Below are 18225 nucleotides of genomic sequence, written 5' to 3'. Positions count from 1 at the left end.
ATAAAATATTTTAATAGCAACATAGTATTTTGTTTGATGATTTTCAGAGTTTTAAGCACATGACTTACACATTTAGTTAGCTAATACTTTGAGAAAATAATTTACATTTTGAAAGGCAATTCCACCTCTTGACCACTAGAGGGCCAATGTGTTGTATTAAGCAACATTTTTCGGGTCAGTAGAGTGAAATTCTTATTTCGACGTCTAGGTAGATGAGGTATAATACCTTCAATACGTTTTGCTGGTGGTTTCTTTTCTTCGGGTGTTGGTAGCAAAAGGGGGATAGGAGGAGCAACCACAGGAGGGATTTCTGAAGAAAATAAATGCCGTTAGTAACATGTTTTAGTTTCCTATTTTGCGTAAAATATAATGAATAGTCTCATGCATTTCTTTCAGTACTTAAAAGGTATTATAGTACCAATTCATCAATCAGAACAAATAAAAGTAGCATCTATTTATTACTGGAACTACTTTTTTTTTACTTTAATTTCTAATTGCTCACTGAAGAATACAACATGGGAGGGTTTGTTCTGACTCTGCTGCAGTTTGGGCATTGGTATAAAGTTTTGTACAGATTCGTAGTGCTAGAATATTGCTGCTCCAAGCTCAGATGCTGAGGTTCTGGGTCTTACCTTCTGGTGGTACTGCTCTAATAGGCATGGTTGGGATTGGGACTCTGGAGTCAGGAATATCTGGAAAGGGATATGTAATGATAAGCATAGAGAGACTGAGAACAAGCTATTTATTAGACCCTAAGATATGTCAGGCATATCTAATGGAAGAATCTAATAGACAGACAAAATAATATTAGTATTCTTTTGTATGCAGCCACATAGGTAAGTTTTGTTTACTGTCAAAATTTGTTTCATTCTGTGGCCATTCTATTTGGCATGATTCTAGCATCAGCTGAGTGAGACCTTATTATCTCTGATTTGCCATACTCACAAAGTTTAACATTTTATTATTTGACTGAAAGTAATTTTACTGAATAACACTTTTATTGAAAAATATTTTATCCAAAAGAGAAAGATATCTTATACGTTTTAGTTTGGCTTCTGTGATTTACAAAATTATGCTGAATTTATTGTAAGCAAGGATTGATTTTTACAAAACAACTTACCAGGAGGCTTCAGCTCAAGTTTGATTTCTGCAAAATTAAAAAAAAAAAATGATATTTTTGTGTTGAGAATGGTATAGGTAGTCTACGTGTTTCAAAGATAGCAGGGTGGCTTTCAGATGGCGCTCCCTCACCTTTCGTCGTTAGGTACAACTCTGCCGTGCTTCTTGCTTCACCTCTTGGCTCCAGCCGAGCGATGACCGAGTAGACACCTAGGGAGAAAAATCATCCAACTTTTGTTTTCTGATATGTTGCAAATAACACTTCTTTACTTCAATATATGTATGTGTTTGTTTACACTTGTCTTCTCTAAAAAAGCATTCTAGATAGAATTAGAGCATGAGCGCATACAGGGTAGAAATACAGAAAACAGATGAGCCTTCAATTATACATTCACTGGAAAACTGTCAGTGAAATCACCTTCATCGTCTGGGGTCACGTTGTGGATGGTCATATAATGGCAGCGACCGTCATTCCTAAAGTTGTACTTCTGGCTCTCTGTCAGTTCTGTTGGTCCTTTGTACCATGTTACAATGGCGTCATCAAAGGACACTTCACACTCGAAGGTGGCAGACTGATGCTCACTCACCACAATGTTCTGTATACGCTTTGTAAACTGAATTGGTTCAGCTGTTTAAGTACAAAGAGAGTGCAAAGCTAGGTTATACAGAGAGGAATTTCTTTTACTTGCTTTTGCCTCAGATACTTAACATCTCCATCTTTGTGCCCAGTTATAAAATAGCAAGAAAAGTTCAAAAATCCAAAATGAGAAGAAACGCACTCTTCTTTGCATCACTAACAAAAAAGTATCCCAATTCTTAAGTGTATTCCTGCCGGACAAATGTAGCAAAGTGTAAAGAAATTATTGTGAGTCCTTAAAATATTTATATAAAGGACATATTAAAGAGAGCTTATGACCCAAAGTCAAATTAAATTTTAAAAGTGTTAGGGTACACAAACTTAACTGTACTCTGTAACTTATTTCTCTGTGAAATTCTTTCTTGCCTCAGTAAAATAATTTCTGCTATTCAGGATCTAGAATTGTTTATCTAATATGTATAACTTTTCTTGTAAAATAATTTCAAACTCAATAGGAAATCTGCACTTCTAAATTTCACAAAAAAATTTTAGAGTTCAGAAATCTGCTAAGTACATATGGCACAAATAAAGGATGTGTGTGGATGGCAGGAGTGTTTTCTAGAAGAGGATGGAGGGGAGGGTCTTATACGTATAACAGTACCATAAAATCTTAGAAATCACAGTACTCTGGTGAGCTCTATTTACCAAATAATTATATTAAAAATATCAATTATTTAAAAAATAATTAGTACTTGCAGCTGGACCTTTACTTTGAAAACCATTTAAAATAGAACCAGTCACTGATATTCATTGTAAGGTAAGCCAGAAAAGTTGACATGCTTATGTAAATTGAATGTCATATATTTGTGTTTCAGCAAATACAAATGGGCACCAATAGCTGAAAGCAGATGCTATTATAACCAAAATTTTTCTCAATACAGTTTGAGGGTGTCTTTGGAAAATGCATATAATCAATTAGGAAATGAATGTTGTTGCTCCTAAATTCTGAGATTTCACTTAATTTCAGAGATTCAGAAGATTAAAACATGATCTGAAAATGAAATAAATATTTTTTGAGAAATAATTGCTAATTGCACATGACATGTTAATTTTATCTACATAATTTTGTACAGAGAAAGTCAGACTATGTCCTATAAACAAAATATCAATTCCTAACCAAGATCCTCCAGATTTACAGCTATGAGATCTTGTCCTTTCCTAGATCTCTTTCTACAATCTAGATATGAGAATCATGAAATTTAGACTTTAGACAGAAATTACTGTTAAAGATTATGTCTTAGACTAGATTAAAATCTAAAAGAATGACGCAAAAGAATTGACACTCATTTGAATATTTCCCGTGTGCTTCTGTATGAACTTTGAGATGTGAGTGAATACTATGAGAACGTGTGTTGGGAAATAAGAACACATGACCACTTTGGTGTGTATCTAAAGGCAGGGCTGCAGGGGTCCTGCACAACATTTGCCATTGACCTATGCTGTACCACAAGGACTCCACAGTGTTTCACGCACCTTCGATTCTGAGTTCTGCTGAAGTTTCAAGGTCTTCATATTTGCAGGTGTACTGACCCTGGTCTTCTGCTCGAACATCTGCAATGGTCAATTTGTGGACTTTGTGTTCCACTTCTGTTTTATGTCTACCTTGGGGTTTAAGGATTCTGCCATTTCTGAACCATTCAGATTTTACATTTGGTACAGAAAACTGGCATGTCATGGTGCAAGTCTGGCCTTCTTTCAGAGTCACATCCTGAAGATGCCGTTCCCATGCAGGCTCTGTTCATGTGATACAACACACATTTTGTTCAATATCACACGCAGATGTGCTCAACAGTAATTTAAATCTCACAAGTATTTCATAAGCCTATTCTAACTTACCAATTACAGTCAGTTTAGCGCTAGCGATGTGTGGGCCACAAACCAATCGATAATTGCCCTGGTCTTTAAGTTGACAGTTTTTGACTCTGAGTGTATGTCGGTCACCATCGATGCTTATTTCAAATTTATCACTGGGTTCCAGTTTTTGAGTTCCTTTGTACCACGAAAGCTTGATTTCTGGATAATTAATTTTAATGTCAATTTCAAAGACAGCATCATTATCTTTCAAAACTGTCTGATTTTCGATGTCCTTGATCAGAGTGACAGGCTAGGAGAATAAAGAATTAAAACACATTTGTTACTCCTTCCCTTATAATAATACTCAATCATAACTTGTTCATTTTATTATCAGCATAATTCTTTTTACCTCTGTCTGTGACAGTCTTTGCTGAATAAATGATACAAGTTCCTCGAATTCCTTTTCGTCCTTCTCTGACCTCTCTATTTCTTCAATTTCCTGAGAAGAACAAAAATGATAGGTATTACATATGAAACAAAATTTGATTTAGAGGATGCATGACTATATTCAACTTCCATTCTGGATGCTGGTTAGGTCATATTAAATGATGTCATATAACTATAGGATTCTGGTAATTCAAAGGGAATGTGTGAGATGCTTTAAATGTGACTTTTTTTAGGATGATGCTATATATGAAGGAGCATACCAGTCTATGTGTCTCTTCTTCTTGGCTTTGCTTGAGCAGTTCAAATGCTTGAAGAAGACCTCGGAAGTCAGTGATTCCATACATGCGGGCATATTTTTCATATTCTTTAGGATCAACATTTTTGAGAAGTTCCATGATATCAATTTCCTCTTCTTCCCCAGCTTTCTTTAAGATTGGAGTCCTAAATAAAATTTAAAAAGTAAGGATAAATCACCTGTCTTCTATTTATTTTTAATTGTCTATCATCATTCAAAGATTATGTACTTCATTAAGGTTTTCTTGTTCTTTATTCAATAAATATTAATTTTACCATGTTAGCTGTGAAATAATTTTAAAATGTGGATTTGGAGATGGAGTGGATTAAAATCAGATGGATTAGGACCATTGTTATAAAATATAGACATTGGATCAAAAATTTTAAGAAAGGAAAGAATAATAAAAGTATTTCTGTAAACTTCATAACCAAAGAGCCTAGTTAATGAATTATAATATCAGAAAAAAGAATAATAGCAATGGAAAACTTTAATAATAGAATAGAATACATCTCATGGAAAAGATTTGTGGGAATTGAGTGTGGATTTAATTCAATAATTATGTTGAAAAATAAACCATATTGAAATGGATGATAATTATGGAAAATGTTTAAAACAGTTGTTTTAGAGAACCATTCATAACATAATAAATTATATATAGAAACAAAAATTTCATACCTAGGCACAGACAATACTAGGGTTTCTTTAGGCCATTTCTTTTTGTTTAAAAATCTTAATAGACATTCACCTCATTCTTAAAACTTTCTCTTATATTCAGAAATTGATTCTAATGAAACAAGAACACCCAGATGTTTTTGCTTATCTGCTTCTGTTAAAATATCTATATGCCTATGTTTTTTAACAATCTGAATCATGACATGGATGGCCCATGCCTTTTGAGAGATTCCTTTTGTGAATGGGACATGACAGTCATCCCTCTGAATGCACAGGAGATTGGCTTCAAGAGGCCTGTGGCCAGATGCTGAAGTCCCTGATGTAAAATGGCATAGTATTTGCATGAAACCTATGCACATCCTCCTGTATACTTCATCTCTAGGTTACTTATAATATCTAATACAATGTAAGTGCTGTGTAAATGGTTGTTATGCTGTATTGTTTATTTGTATTTTTAAAATTTTTGTTCTTTAATACTTTCCACTGGGGCTGGTTGACTGTGGATGTGGAACCCGCTTACACCAAGGGCTGACTGTACAATTTGTGGTTTTTATTGAACTCACTTTTTCAGCATTGCTCTAAGATCGCCTTCAATTTTCTCTTGTTTCTTCCTTTCATCCACCTGTAAGTTAACATTACTTTCAATTTCACCATGTTTGTTAAATGCCACGCATCGGTATAACCCAGAATCAGTTTTTGTGGTGTCTCTAATCTCCAGTTTTGCTTCATCGCCTTTTTGGTGGATGAAAACACGACCTCCTTGGTTCAGCTGTCTCCACTTCCCTTTCGTCCATTTAACATTTGGGATTGGGTCACCTCCAACTTTTGCAATGAAGGTTGCAGTGGTTTCTAAGGAATAATGAAGACAAGTGAATAAAAATTTAATTTTCTAAAATCAGTTCTTCCAAAATTAAATCATAAGTAAAAGGTACCAGATAGATGAAGATGTACTTCTCATGAAGTACACTTACTTTCTACGACTCTGATACTCTGAGGTTCTGACACAAAAAAGAGTCTTCCATCTACTGCAGCTTTCTTGGCTGCTGGGGCCACAGCTGGTTTGTCTGAAAAAACGTTTACATGTTTTGTTACTACAATCACCTCAAAATTGTAATTAATATCCCCCTTTTAAAAATAAGCCTTAGGAGGTTGGCAGTGTGATAAGTAAGTCCTGCAGAATTCTCTTCCTATGTAACGGTGGGTTACAGAAGATAAAGCAGCTTCTCAGACATTTATGCTAATGATAGCTATCAAAGGTTGAACTATAATCATGTTAGTAGTGTCAATATTTTTAGACCTGGTTTTATTTTTTCCAGGTATATCACACCAGTCTACTTTCTATCACATTATTATAGCATCATTTTTGGAACTGCATTAATTAAATCTTACTGGATATGGTGAAAAGAGGTTCAAGAAGAGTGGTAAACTTGTAATAATTTCAGATACTTTGTATTGACATTATTTCTGTTAAATTATCTAATATTTCAATTATAATAAGGAGCCTACAAATTGCAGATGAGCAACAACTGATATTTCTAAAAATCTGATTCCATTTCTAGTGAAATTGTAATAAGCAAATAAACATGAGTGGTGGCTGGCTTGAACTGCATAATACTTTTGAGGTGTCTGTACCTTTAATGGTCACTTTTGATTTGGTAGTGTCACTTCCAGCCACATTTGAAGCTTTACACACATAATCTCCCGAATCTGCTTTAGTCACATCTCTGAGTTCCAGTACAGCTGTCCCACTAGCAAAGCTGAAGCTGCATCTGTCTGAAGGCTTTATTTCCCTGCCAGCCTTCAACCACTGGATCCTAATTGGCTCAGATCCCTGGACATGGCAGCTGAGCTGCACGTATTCTCCTTCACTCACTGTTACTGGAGTAAGGTGCTGATCAAATACAGGTGGCTTCTTAGGTTCTGGAATTGAAAAGGTATTTTCATGAGGAACAAAAAGGCAAAAAAAGTATTAAATTCCACAAGAGAAACAAATGAAGAGAAAACCAGCTTTGCCTCTAACAGGTAACACTCGTTGCTGTAGTAGAACAGAATTATGTGTCTGGTTTATTCCTCTCTAAAGACAGTAGTTTAAATTTGTTGGATTTTTAAAAACGATAAAGGTTTAAAAACAAGCAAAGAACACATGACAGGCTGCCCACAAATTGCCCCAGCATCTGTGTCCTGACTAAGCACTGCAGACATTGGCAGTTACTATAAACTTCTTTGCCATGTAGCACACTATTAATTCTCTGAAACCTGTGTACAGCTGCGTTTTTGCTGAACCCTGAAAATGAAAGGCTTATTTGGGAATTCTGCTTATTTCCAGCAGCAGTGATTGCTACCCTCTAGGAAAGAAAGCTAACATCTGAGTAATACATGAGCCCACATATTTATATGTGATTTTCTCTGATGTTCATCTTTAGCTATTAAATGGAGCCACAGTGGCATTTAAAATCCAATCTTAGCCCAAAGGAATTAGGAGTTGAAGCTCAGTGTTTAACTGAAGACCAATGATGAAGACCTCGATGAGTAACATGATAGGAAGGCCATGTACAACTCAGTAGTATATAATGATTTTGTTCAATGGTTCTGAGACCTGTACCTAGAAAGAATAAGGCCATTTTTTTTTGTTATTGCAAATATTAAAACTTCTGATGTCTACCCTTTAAAAAATTTTACAAATAGCTTCAGAATTCTATAGAAAGCATTTATCTGCCCATGGTAAAACCATCATGAATGTAAATCATGAATATAAGCCACTGCTAAGTATATGTTTTTCATTTTATTAAATGTGTTTTAAAACTAAATGCATCTAAATTCTATTAAATGAGTGATGAAATTGGAATTTTAAGACAACTCAGTGATATTTACTTATGAGTAATATCAGCCTATTAATAAAAACTTACTATCTGTGCACTGTGAGATAATCAACCAGATCATAAGAGTTGGTAATTAATTCCAAGCTGCTCTAAGAGGTTAGTTTTTAATGTGATTTTGATGAAGCTATGTTGTAATTACTGGAAGCCGTTACAGTGAAGAGAAACAGATAAAGATATCCTTAAACAACATAGTCTATTTCATTGTCTCAAGCTATGATTGTGTATTTAAATAAATCTTCCATAATGATATGTAATGTTTTCTACCCATTATTTTTCTTTTTGGGCAAATGTTACCCTTTTGTCTGGGATTAATATTTGTTTGCAGGTCCAAAGCTTTGGGCAATATACATTAAACAACAATCCTTTAGAAATACACTTAGAAAGGAGAAAGTTTCAGACTGTGATATAATGTATAACTCAATAATAGTCAAGTTAGTGTGATATTTGGTGATGAACATTAGAAAAAATTCAAAACAAATGTACTTCATAAAAATATATGTCACGTATGCACACATTTCAGAGTATGCTGAAACTTCTAACTACCTAAGGGAATTTGGGGATATGATTTAGAAACCTAAGATATTAGTCTGTTAAATGACACCTCCTTTGGAAAGACACATAATTAAATTACAATAATTTATATTTTTAGTAAACATGTGGAGTGATAAATACACAGTTAAACAATGTGTATTTTTATTTGTTATAACTTACATGGTCAAGATATCATAAGAAATGCACATGGCTATATAACAGGCAGTGAACAAAACAGCAGGTTGGGGCTGTGAGGATAACTCACCTTTGATGACAATTGAAGATGTGCACAGAGCAGAGCCTGCATCATTGGACACTTTGCATGTGTACAAACCCGCATCGTTCATGCCTGCTTTCCTGACTTGCAGCACTAACGTGTTGTTCTTGAATGTTATTTCACAGTTAGAAGTTGGTTGTATCTCTATATTATTTTTGTACCAGGCAACAGTTATAGGTTGGGAACCAGCCACACGTCCCTCAAGTTTAAAAGAATTCCCTTCTGTTTCTTCTACTGTCTCTGAGAGTTTTTTAGTGAAACTTGGTGGGATGAGCCGCTCTGTAAGAAATTCATATGAAGTAGAATCCAGAAGCAGATTACTAATATGAAGCTTTTCAAGGAAAAAATCTCATATTTTTAGTTAAAAATCAAGGCTAACCAACTAAATACACTATATCAGTGTATGTTCCTAAACATTTCAGTCTCCTTCTACCAGCTTATTCTAAACTGTTCTTTGACTTACAAGGTGGGTGATAAGAAATAACTCACGGTCATTTACAGAATCACAAATCTGTAAAAAGAAGGGGTAGTCTCAGTATCATATGGAATATATAAAGTTTTAGAAATATAGATTATAAGCTGGGTGTGGTAGCTCATGCCTGTAATCCCAGCACTTTGGGAGGCCAAGGCGGGTGGATCACTTGACGTCAGGAGCTCCAGACCAACCTGGCCAACATGGTGAAACCGCGTTTCTACCAAAAATTACAAAAATGAGTTGGGCATGGTGGTGGGTGCCCGTAATCCCACCTACTCAGGAGGCTGAGGCATGAGAATCACTTGAACCCAGGAGGCAGAGGTTGCAGCGAGCTGAGATCATGCCACTGTACTCCAGCCTGGGTGACAGAGTGAGACCCTGTCTCGAGAAAAGAAAGAAATACAGATTTAAAAAATGACTTCTTCTCTAGATAAACTTATTTCCTCTTAAACATTTTCTTTTCCTTTGTTTAAAAATGTCCTAAACTGCATTCATCATCATAAAAACTACACCTTCAGGATATACTACAAAATGATTACACTTTTGTGGGATCACTTATAAAATAAACGATACCTTTTATATTCAGCTGAGCTGTGCAAGAGTCTTTTCCCACTTCATTCACAGCATAGCAGGTATATCGTCCAGAATCTCCTTTGTCTACTTTGAGGACTGTCAGGCGGGCGCTGTTTTCCAGATAACTAATCTGGTAGTTTCCGCCACTTCGTATCTCTCTGTTGTCTTTGGCCCAGCTGACCTTTATCGGTTGTGTGCCCATGACGTGGCACTCAAAGTCAGCACTTTCTCCCACCACAGCATCCACAGGGGCAAGAGGGATGTCAAAGAAGGGTGGGTTCTTCCCCTCTAATAGTAGAGCAGAAAGACAAGGTTTCAGGCTCAATATCTGGACCATGTCAGTTTACTGACACAGAAATTTCTCCCTAATTTCACATTTGATTACAATACTTTAATTATAGAAATAAAAGTTTAAGAATCCACAAACCTGTAAGAATGAGCCGGGCACTAGAAGAAGCAGAGCCTATAGGGTTTGTAGCTGTGCAAGAATACTGGCCTGCAAGGCTCCGGTCAGTTTTAAAAATATTGAGTGTGGCTGTATTGTCCAAAAATGATGTTTGTACATTTGGGCTGTCTTTCAATGGCTTGCCATCTTTATACCAAGACACAGAGATAGGTTCTGATCCACTTATGGCACAATCAAAAACAACTGGCAGTCCAAGTGTTTCTTGAACATCTCTCAATTGTCGAGAAAATGATGGTGGAAGTTTTTGCTCTGTAGGAACAGAATAAAAGTAACAAACACTTTAATTTACTAAATGCTCTTCTCACAATTATATATATATACAAAACGCACGTATGTATGTGATTTCTTTTAAAAATCAGGAATTATTAACGTCTCTTGAATTAACTTGGGAATAAAGAAAAGCATATAGATTTCTGGAGCAAAAGTATCACTCTGAGACCAACCCTTATGCACAGTAGGTGCAAAACAATCTAAAAACCAGTAAAGCAATTGGTTGGCTGAAGGCATGTCTCTGGGCAAGCAGCAGATTCCTGTAATTTTAAAGACTGCCTTCTAGCAATTTGCATGAGATACTTATGGGGTGGAATTAAAAATATATGATCACTTTTAAAAAAAGATTTAATTATAGAAGCAAATGATTGCATAATCCTTCCAATGAAAGATTTAGTCATATTATCTCTTTCTGTAAAATCCACAGAAAAAGATAAGCCACTGACTGTAAGTAGGATTACTTAAGCAGAATATTAAGACTTTGGAAAGATTTTCCTAAAAACAAGGCCTCCCCAGACATTTTAAAACTTGTTCAAAAGAAACACAAATTCGTTCACTTTAAAAATATTGCCATCACCTTGAACGGTAAGGAAAGTTGATGCAGAAACTTCTCCCACGCTGTTTTCAGCTTTGCAGATATATTCTCCACTATCATTAATATCAACCTGGTTGAAAACCAGTGTAGCAACATTATTCCTAAAATGCATTTTGTAGGTCGTAGTGGGTCTCAATTTTGTATCTCCTTTATACCAGGATACCCCAATTTCAGGGGTTCCAGCAAGCTGGCATTGTAGAGAGGCAGAATCTCCAACAGACACCTTAACTGGCTCCAGCTGCTTGACAAAATACGGTGGTTCTGCAGCCAAGAGAGATAATCAATCAGTCATGAAGGAGACGGGCCAGATCATCGACTGCATACAAAGGTAAGAATGTGCAATCATGACAAACCTAGTATGAGTATTTGTGCTGAACAGGAATCTTTTCCAGAAGCATTTTCAATGTAGCAGTTGTATTGTCCTGCATCCTCTACTGTGCTACTTGGAATTTCCAGGATTGCTGATTTTTCAGTTGTAGTTATATTACACCTCTGAGAAGGAGTTACATTTATGCCATTTTTCTTCCAGACAACCAAAATGGGAGGAGTTCCAGTGAATGTACCCTCTAGGATCAGGGCTTTTCCTTTCTCTATGCTGTAATCATTCAGCCTCTTCACAAATTTGGCTGGGGCTAAAGTGACCAAATTGAAAATATATCAATTGAAAATATCAAACACACATACATAGAGACATAGAGACATCTAATTAGTAACCATATAAATCTAGAAGAGCAGTCTGACAAACCTTTTATGTAGAGATGTGTTGTACAAGAAGCCTTGCCAGCTTCATTGCTAACTATGCAAGTATATTCTCCACTTTGTGATGTATCTACATCGAACAATTCCAGTTCAGCAACTGAATCCTCCAAGGACACGTTGCATCTGTCCCCTGGTACTACTTCACTGCTACCCTTGAACCAGCTAACATTGAAAGGAGGTGTTCCTTTTACGATACTGGTGAAAGTTACATTGGTCCCAGTTAAAACATCCATGGGATCAGGTTTCTGAACAAAAGATGGTGGTTCTAAACACAAAAGCACATATCAGAAAAGGTTTAGATTTGTGAATTGTTGTGACAAACATGCTTAATAAACTGTGAAATGCAATTCATTTTACTGTTTTGTAAACTGACCTCTCACAGTCAAAGGAGCACTACATTCATCAGAACCAGCCATATTAGTAGCTATACATGTGTAGTCACCACTGTCTGATTCTTCCAGCATGTTCACAGTTAAAGCACAAGTATTATCTGTCAGGGTGGTCTGGTATTTCCTTCCACTGCTGATCTCATTTCCTTCATGGAACCAGGAGACAGAGATTGGAGGTGACCCATAGACTTTACACTCCATTACAACTGAGGAACCGGATAGACCATTTGTCTCTTTCAATTTTCTTGTGAATGAAGGAGGAGTGGTTCGGTCTGAATGTGATACAAAAAAAAAAAAAAAAAAAAAAAAAGCAAAAACAAAGGACAACAATTATAAAATGACTTGAAGAGAGAACTGTCTTCTTGATGGAATATCCCTAGATCCATTTGGCTCTTTTGTGAGGGTATTAAAAAATCCTCTATGGGTTCACACTATCAAAAGCTTAGAGAATCAGTGGGCAGAATGTGATGGTTGACTTGCTAGGGATTTTATTCTCTCTTTGCCGTGAAGCATTATGTGGTGAACTATTTCAGCATAAAGGAAGACTGCTTTAACCTTATCCAGGGACTATTTTTCATTCCTATCATCATTTTGGAAATTCCACAAAAAGAAAGGGATATAACATTTGAATGTGGTTTTCTTCGAATTCTACAGATGGTATTGCCTCTGAATTTGCTGATTCAGAAGATGTAAGACTCATGTTATCCTATAGAAGATGGAACAACCCATATACATTTGTGAAAATCAGGAAATACATTATTATAATGATGAAGGAAAAGCCCAAGAAATCAACCAACCTGAAACCTGCACTGAAGCTGTGCAGCTGTCTTTACCAACAGGGTTCTGCACCTCAAAACTGTATACCCCACTGTCACTCGGTGCCACCTTGATGATCTTAAGGCAAGATACTTTGTTGAAGAAGCTTATTTTGTATTTGTTGTCACTTGTTAGTTCTTTTCCATCCTTAAACCACTTAGTACTGAGTTCAGGGGTGCCAGCTACTGTACACTCCAAGGTACAGGTGTCTCCCGTGGTAACTTTTATGGATTCTGGCTTTTCTACAATTGTTGCAGGCTCTGGAATGAAATGTAATAGATACCCACATTTTAAATTCAAATTGAAAAACTAAAGAAAACACAGATCCTGGTGAGTGTGTGCCTTGTATCTGTGATAACATCGTCTTTGTACTAACCGAGAATGGATAGCATGGCGAAGCACTCTTGCATCCCAGCATCATTTTTGATCTGACAAGTGTATTTTCCAGCACTGGCTGGTTCCACTCTTGAAAACTGTAAGGTTGCAATGTTTTCTGAATAAGAAATCCATGTGTTGTCACTTTCTCTAACGACTTCCCCCTTATCTTTGAACCACACCACCGAAATGGGCTCAGCGCCTTCAATGATAGTCTGCAGCTGAACTTCTTTACCAACGACAGTAGTAATGTCACTGAGCTTCTTCACAAAGCTTGGTGGTGCTGATGAAAAAAGAGGAAAGCCTGGGTTTTAAAATGTGTGGGACTGACAGCATTTTGCTCAAATCATGAATGCTAGGAATCAAATTAGTGATAATGTATCATTTCCATTTAAGAGGCATTTTTGGTCGATGCGAGCAGGGACACATTAAAGTTTATATTCAGTAGGAAAGCTGAATATCTCATCCACTCCAGCTTTCTTAATCCAATGAAAACCTAATGACAACATTATCTAAAAGGATATTTAGTAGGATTTAGAAATGGAATGCAGACTAAACAGAAAAGGACTTGGAAAGGAAACAAAGGGAAAGTGGAATAGGCTGCTAGTGATAAGACTGAGCTAGGGTGAAGGGGGCAACAGACTATTACAATTAGAAGGGAAGTAGTGAGCAGAAGAGAATGCAGTCCATCTAACCTTTGAGAGTGATGGAACCAACGCAAGTGTCACTCCCCACATCGTTTGTGGCTTTACACTGGTATTCCCCAATGTCTGCAGCATCAACATTCAGGATGTGGATACTGGTAAGGAAATTCTCAGACATTATCTTGTACTTCTTGCCGCTCCTAAGTTCTCTCTTGTCTTTATGCCAAGAAACATGAAATGGGGGCGTGCCCTGAAGCTCACATTCAAGGTGAACATCAGCTCCTTTCAGTGTCTCGACAGGATGAGGCTTTTTGCGGAAAATGGGTGGTTCTAAAATTGGAAAAAAGGAAGATACGGATGTATTATGTAAGTATACAGTTAAAAGGAAGAATGAGTCTTCCACTCCATCGGAGATAGAAAGAGTGAAAAAAACACTTTCAATTCTTTACTGTGTCCTTTCCCAATTTTAAAACATCGTTGGAGAGTCAAACAGGGAGTTAAGAGGACAATTAAAGAGGAGGCTAACATGAAAAATACACAGGTGGGGAGGGCTCTGACCTTTAACTTTTAAGGACGTGCTGCTGCTGGCACTGCCTGCTGCATTGTGGGCCTCACAGGTGTAGTCTCCACTGTCGTCAACACCGAGATTGTGCATTTCCAGCACAGCCACCGAGTCAACAAATGACATTCTGAATTTACTGCTCTCTTGAATTTCAGTCTCGTTCTTGTACCATAAAACTTTGATTTCTGGAGACCCGCCGATTTTGCATTCATACCTTGTGAATTCGTCCTGTTTCACAATTCTTGAAGGTTCTAGCTTCTTAATGAACCTGGGTGGTTCTATGGAAACAAAAGGAAACACAAAAGGTAAGGGATGGAAAAGATGCATATAATTCAAGATGAGGTGGAAAAAATAATCTTTGCTAGAGAGGTCTTTAGCTCTGGAAAACAAATTTATGCAGTTCAAGGAAGAAGAGTTAAATGAAACCTAAATAGAACATTTCTAAAATAAAATACCCTTGTTTTTGTAAGGATCCACGTCAAGTATTATTACTAAAGGAAGGAGAAAAAGACGTTACTCTCTAATGTGCCGTCCTCTCCCCAGCAAAAAAGTCCCTTCTCTAGTGCCGAGATCAGAGATAATTGCATGTATCTGTCAGTGGAAGCCCTCTGAGGTCCACGGGGAATGAGAGTTTGGTTACTGTCCTGTATGTGAACCAGTGGAGAACTGTGTCCTAAGGCTGCAATGCTCTCAGTTACATAGCATGAAGAGCCAGAATGGCAAAATGGTTCGGATATCCTAATATTTTTAAAATGCCATTTTCCTCTTATAGGTGTTAAATGGATATTTCTTCAAACTTCATAATTTTCCTCTGAAGTGTGTGAGAGTAATGCTTTCCTCATTAATTGAAGCAAAAAATTCAGGCATAGGGAAGTGAAAATGATTAGCTATATGTCATAGAGCAAATGGGCTGCTAAATCTATTTATATTTTAATTTCAAGATATTTATAAACCACCACACCATAAAAACCCTTAAAAATACTCTAATGGACTTGACTAGCAGTCCATTGAGTAAACTATTTAATTGCTAACACTAGTAGCTATAAACATGTGGCAGAAACACATGACTGCCTTCCATAACACCAGATACTGATCTACCTACTCCTCAGCCGCTGACCTCCACTATTATTTAAGTGGGGCTAGTGGAGGAAAGTAAGTTGAACTTATCATTCTCATCTGAATTCTCCTTGAAGGACTTGATGGTTTGGAGTTTTGCTATGCCTTAGAGGGACAAAATCCATTCATTTACTAAGTACTGTGGAAAACAAGTTATTTGCAACAACTTCGCTTTTTTCTCCTATGATAATGCCTTTCACACTAGGATTTTCTCGCAATTTTGTAGAGTTTTGGTTATCTCTCTCTAGTCTCTATTTTTAATCTCTTAAAATGGACTTTTGGTCCATGTTTTCCTAGTTTTAAAAAAAATTTTTTAAAGTAATAAAAAAATACTTGTCTCCATTTGGAAGGTCCTTGATCCACTTGATCCATTTTAATCACTAAGCCCTGGTCCTAAACATAGCTCTCTCTCAAGCACACCCACCCTCCTATATTTTAAGATACTGAAAATGTAAAAGAGATCTTGCTCCTTCACTCTAACAAGTACCTTGTACACCCAGCTGAGCAGAACAAGAGTCTTTTCCAGCGACGTTGCTTGCATAGCAGGTGTACTGCCCGGCATCACCTTTGCCTACTTTGAGAACTGTCAGAGTGGCAGTATTTTCTACCAAAGTCATCTTGTAGTTGCCTCCAGGGCGTATCTCTCGGTTATCTTTGGCCCAAGTGATTTTGATTGGTGCAGTCCCAGTTACATGACATTTAAAAGTACCACTTTCTCCAAGAGCAAGATCTACTGATACAGGCTTTAGATCAAAGAAAGGAGGCACTTCATGCTCTGAAAAGAATGAAGACCAACATGGTGATTTTGATTTCCATGCTCTCATATGCACAGCAGAAACTAAATGGCACCAGCCTTTTGGTGGCCTGGAGCAGTGAAGCTGCTTTACAGTGAAGAGGATAGTGTGAGTTACTCACCTGAGAGAATGAGCCTGGCACTGGACGAAGCGGTCCCAAGAGGATTAGAAGCAGAGCAATTATACTGCCCTACGTGGCTCTGGTCAGTTTGTAAAATCTGAAGAGTTGCTACATTATGAACAAAAGATGTCTGCAAATTAGCATCATCTTTCAAAAGAACCCCATCCTTGTACCAAGACACTTGAAGTGGTTCTGAGCCATTGATGCGGCATTCAAATGCAACTGGGAAGCCTAGAGTCTCATGAACGTCTTTCAGTTTTCTTGCAAAGGAAGGTGGAAGTTTGCGCTCTGTAAAGAAGTTACAGATAATCCTTATTTACAAGTGAGAAAGCATCCACAACATATTTCAATCCACGAAAATTTTGATGTTTTTAAGAAAATGAATCTGTCCACACACACTAGGTTAAACAACACCATCATCACCTTTGATAACAAGCACAGCTGAAGAAGCGACTGCCCCCACACTGTTCTCTGCCTTGCACGAATACTCTCCCACATCACTGTGATCCACTTTGTTGATTACTAAGGAAGCAATGTTATTTTTGAATTGCATTTTATATGCAGGAGCTGATCGTAGCTTTGTGTGTTCTTTATACCAAGAAATTCTAATTTCTGGAGTTCCATCCACTTTACACTGTAAAGTTGCAGGTTCTCCAATGGCTGCTTCCACATGTTCCAGAGGTTCGGTGAAGTATGGTGGTTCTATGGTACAAAGGATGGTAATCAATCAGTCAGTCATGCCATGTAAAAGAGGATGTTTGAAGTGAAAGAGCAATAAAAAGAGGTAGCTGTCAACACACCTAAGACAGCCACCAGAGCTTCACAGATATCTTGACCGGCCTCATTTTCTATCAGGCAGCTGTACTGTGCATAATCCTCTATTGTGCTCTCAAGAATTTCCAGTATGGTAGATTTTTCTGTCATAGTAATACTGCATCTCTCAGATTGTGAAAGAAGATACTCGTCCTTTATCCAGCTCACTGAGATTGGAGGTGTGCCAGTGTATGTGGCCTCGAGAACTATGGGGCTTCCTGTCTCAACACTGAAATCAGCCAGTCTTTTCACAAAGGTGGCTGGTTCTATAAGGAGAAAACATGAGGGTAAAATTCATGTCTTCTAATGAAGACTTAAGAGAAATTTTAAAAGATGCACATATTGGGGGAAAGAGCAAACCTTTCACAAAAAGATGTGTGGTACAGGAAGCACTGCCAGCATCATTAGTAACGAGGCAAGAATAGTCTCCACTTTGCAATGGCTGCACCTCAAACAACTCCAGTTCTGTGACAAAATCTTCCAGGGAGATGTTGCATGACTCCCCAGGCACCAGTTCCCTGCTGCCTTTAAACCACTTGACCTTGAAAGGAGGGGTGCCTCTGATGACACTGGTGAATGTGAGGCTCATTCCAGGCAAAACTTCCACAGAATCGGGGGTTTGTTCAAAAGATGGTGGTTCTAGATATTGCAAGGTGAAAGGGGAGATTAAGAGAAGAAAGAAATCCAAGTGAGAAGTGCTTTTGCTCCTTAAAAAAAGGGAGCTAAGACTAAACATGAAGACAAAATAAAGAAACTCCAGGGAAGGCAGACATCACATCCACATGAAAGAGATGTTAGAGAAGCAG

The 18225-nt window shown here is 37.3% G+C and overlaps 1 protein-coding gene across 1 annotated transcript in view; it reads right to left on the bottom strand.

Moving 5' to 3' along the window:
- LOC104677536 (titin) overlaps positions 1–18225 on the bottom strand; it is a 273229-nt gene that overhangs the window by 166423 nt on the left and 88581 nt on the right. The window contains 28 exon segments of the mRNA XM_030916357.1: positions 227–310; positions 633–692; positions 1121–1147; positions 1252–1329; positions 1538–1747; positions 3230–3490; positions 3593–3860; positions 3960–4049; positions 4258–4438; positions 5528–5813; positions 5936–6028; positions 6597–6884; positions 8640–8930; positions 9700–9987; positions 10127–10414; positions 11013–11291; positions 11384–11662; positions 11776–12054; positions 12163–12450; positions 12976–13254; positions 13371–13652; positions 14065–14343; positions 14572–14853; positions 16179–16466; positions 16607–16894; positions 17030–17308; positions 17407–17685; positions 17780–18058. Coding sequence (XP_030772217.1) covers positions 227–310; positions 633–692; positions 1121–1147; positions 1252–1329; positions 1538–1747; positions 3230–3490; positions 3593–3860; positions 3960–4049; positions 4258–4438; positions 5528–5813; positions 5936–6028; positions 6597–6884; positions 8640–8930; positions 9700–9987; positions 10127–10414; positions 11013–11291; positions 11384–11662; positions 11776–12054; positions 12163–12450; positions 12976–13254; positions 13371–13652; positions 14065–14343; positions 14572–14853; positions 16179–16466; positions 16607–16894; positions 17030–17308; positions 17407–17685; positions 17780–18058 — 6453 coding nt within the window.

The sequence above is a fragment of the Rhinopithecus roxellana genome, chromosome 14, assembly GCF_007565055.1.
Source record: "Rhinopithecus roxellana isolate Shanxi Qingling chromosome 14, ASM756505v1, whole genome shotgun sequence".
Classification (NCBI taxonomy): Eukaryota; Metazoa; Chordata; class Mammalia; order Primates; family Cercopithecidae; genus Rhinopithecus; species Rhinopithecus roxellana.
Note: the sequence above shows the minus strand (reverse complement) of the source record. Positions and strands in the feature narration are given on the sequence as shown.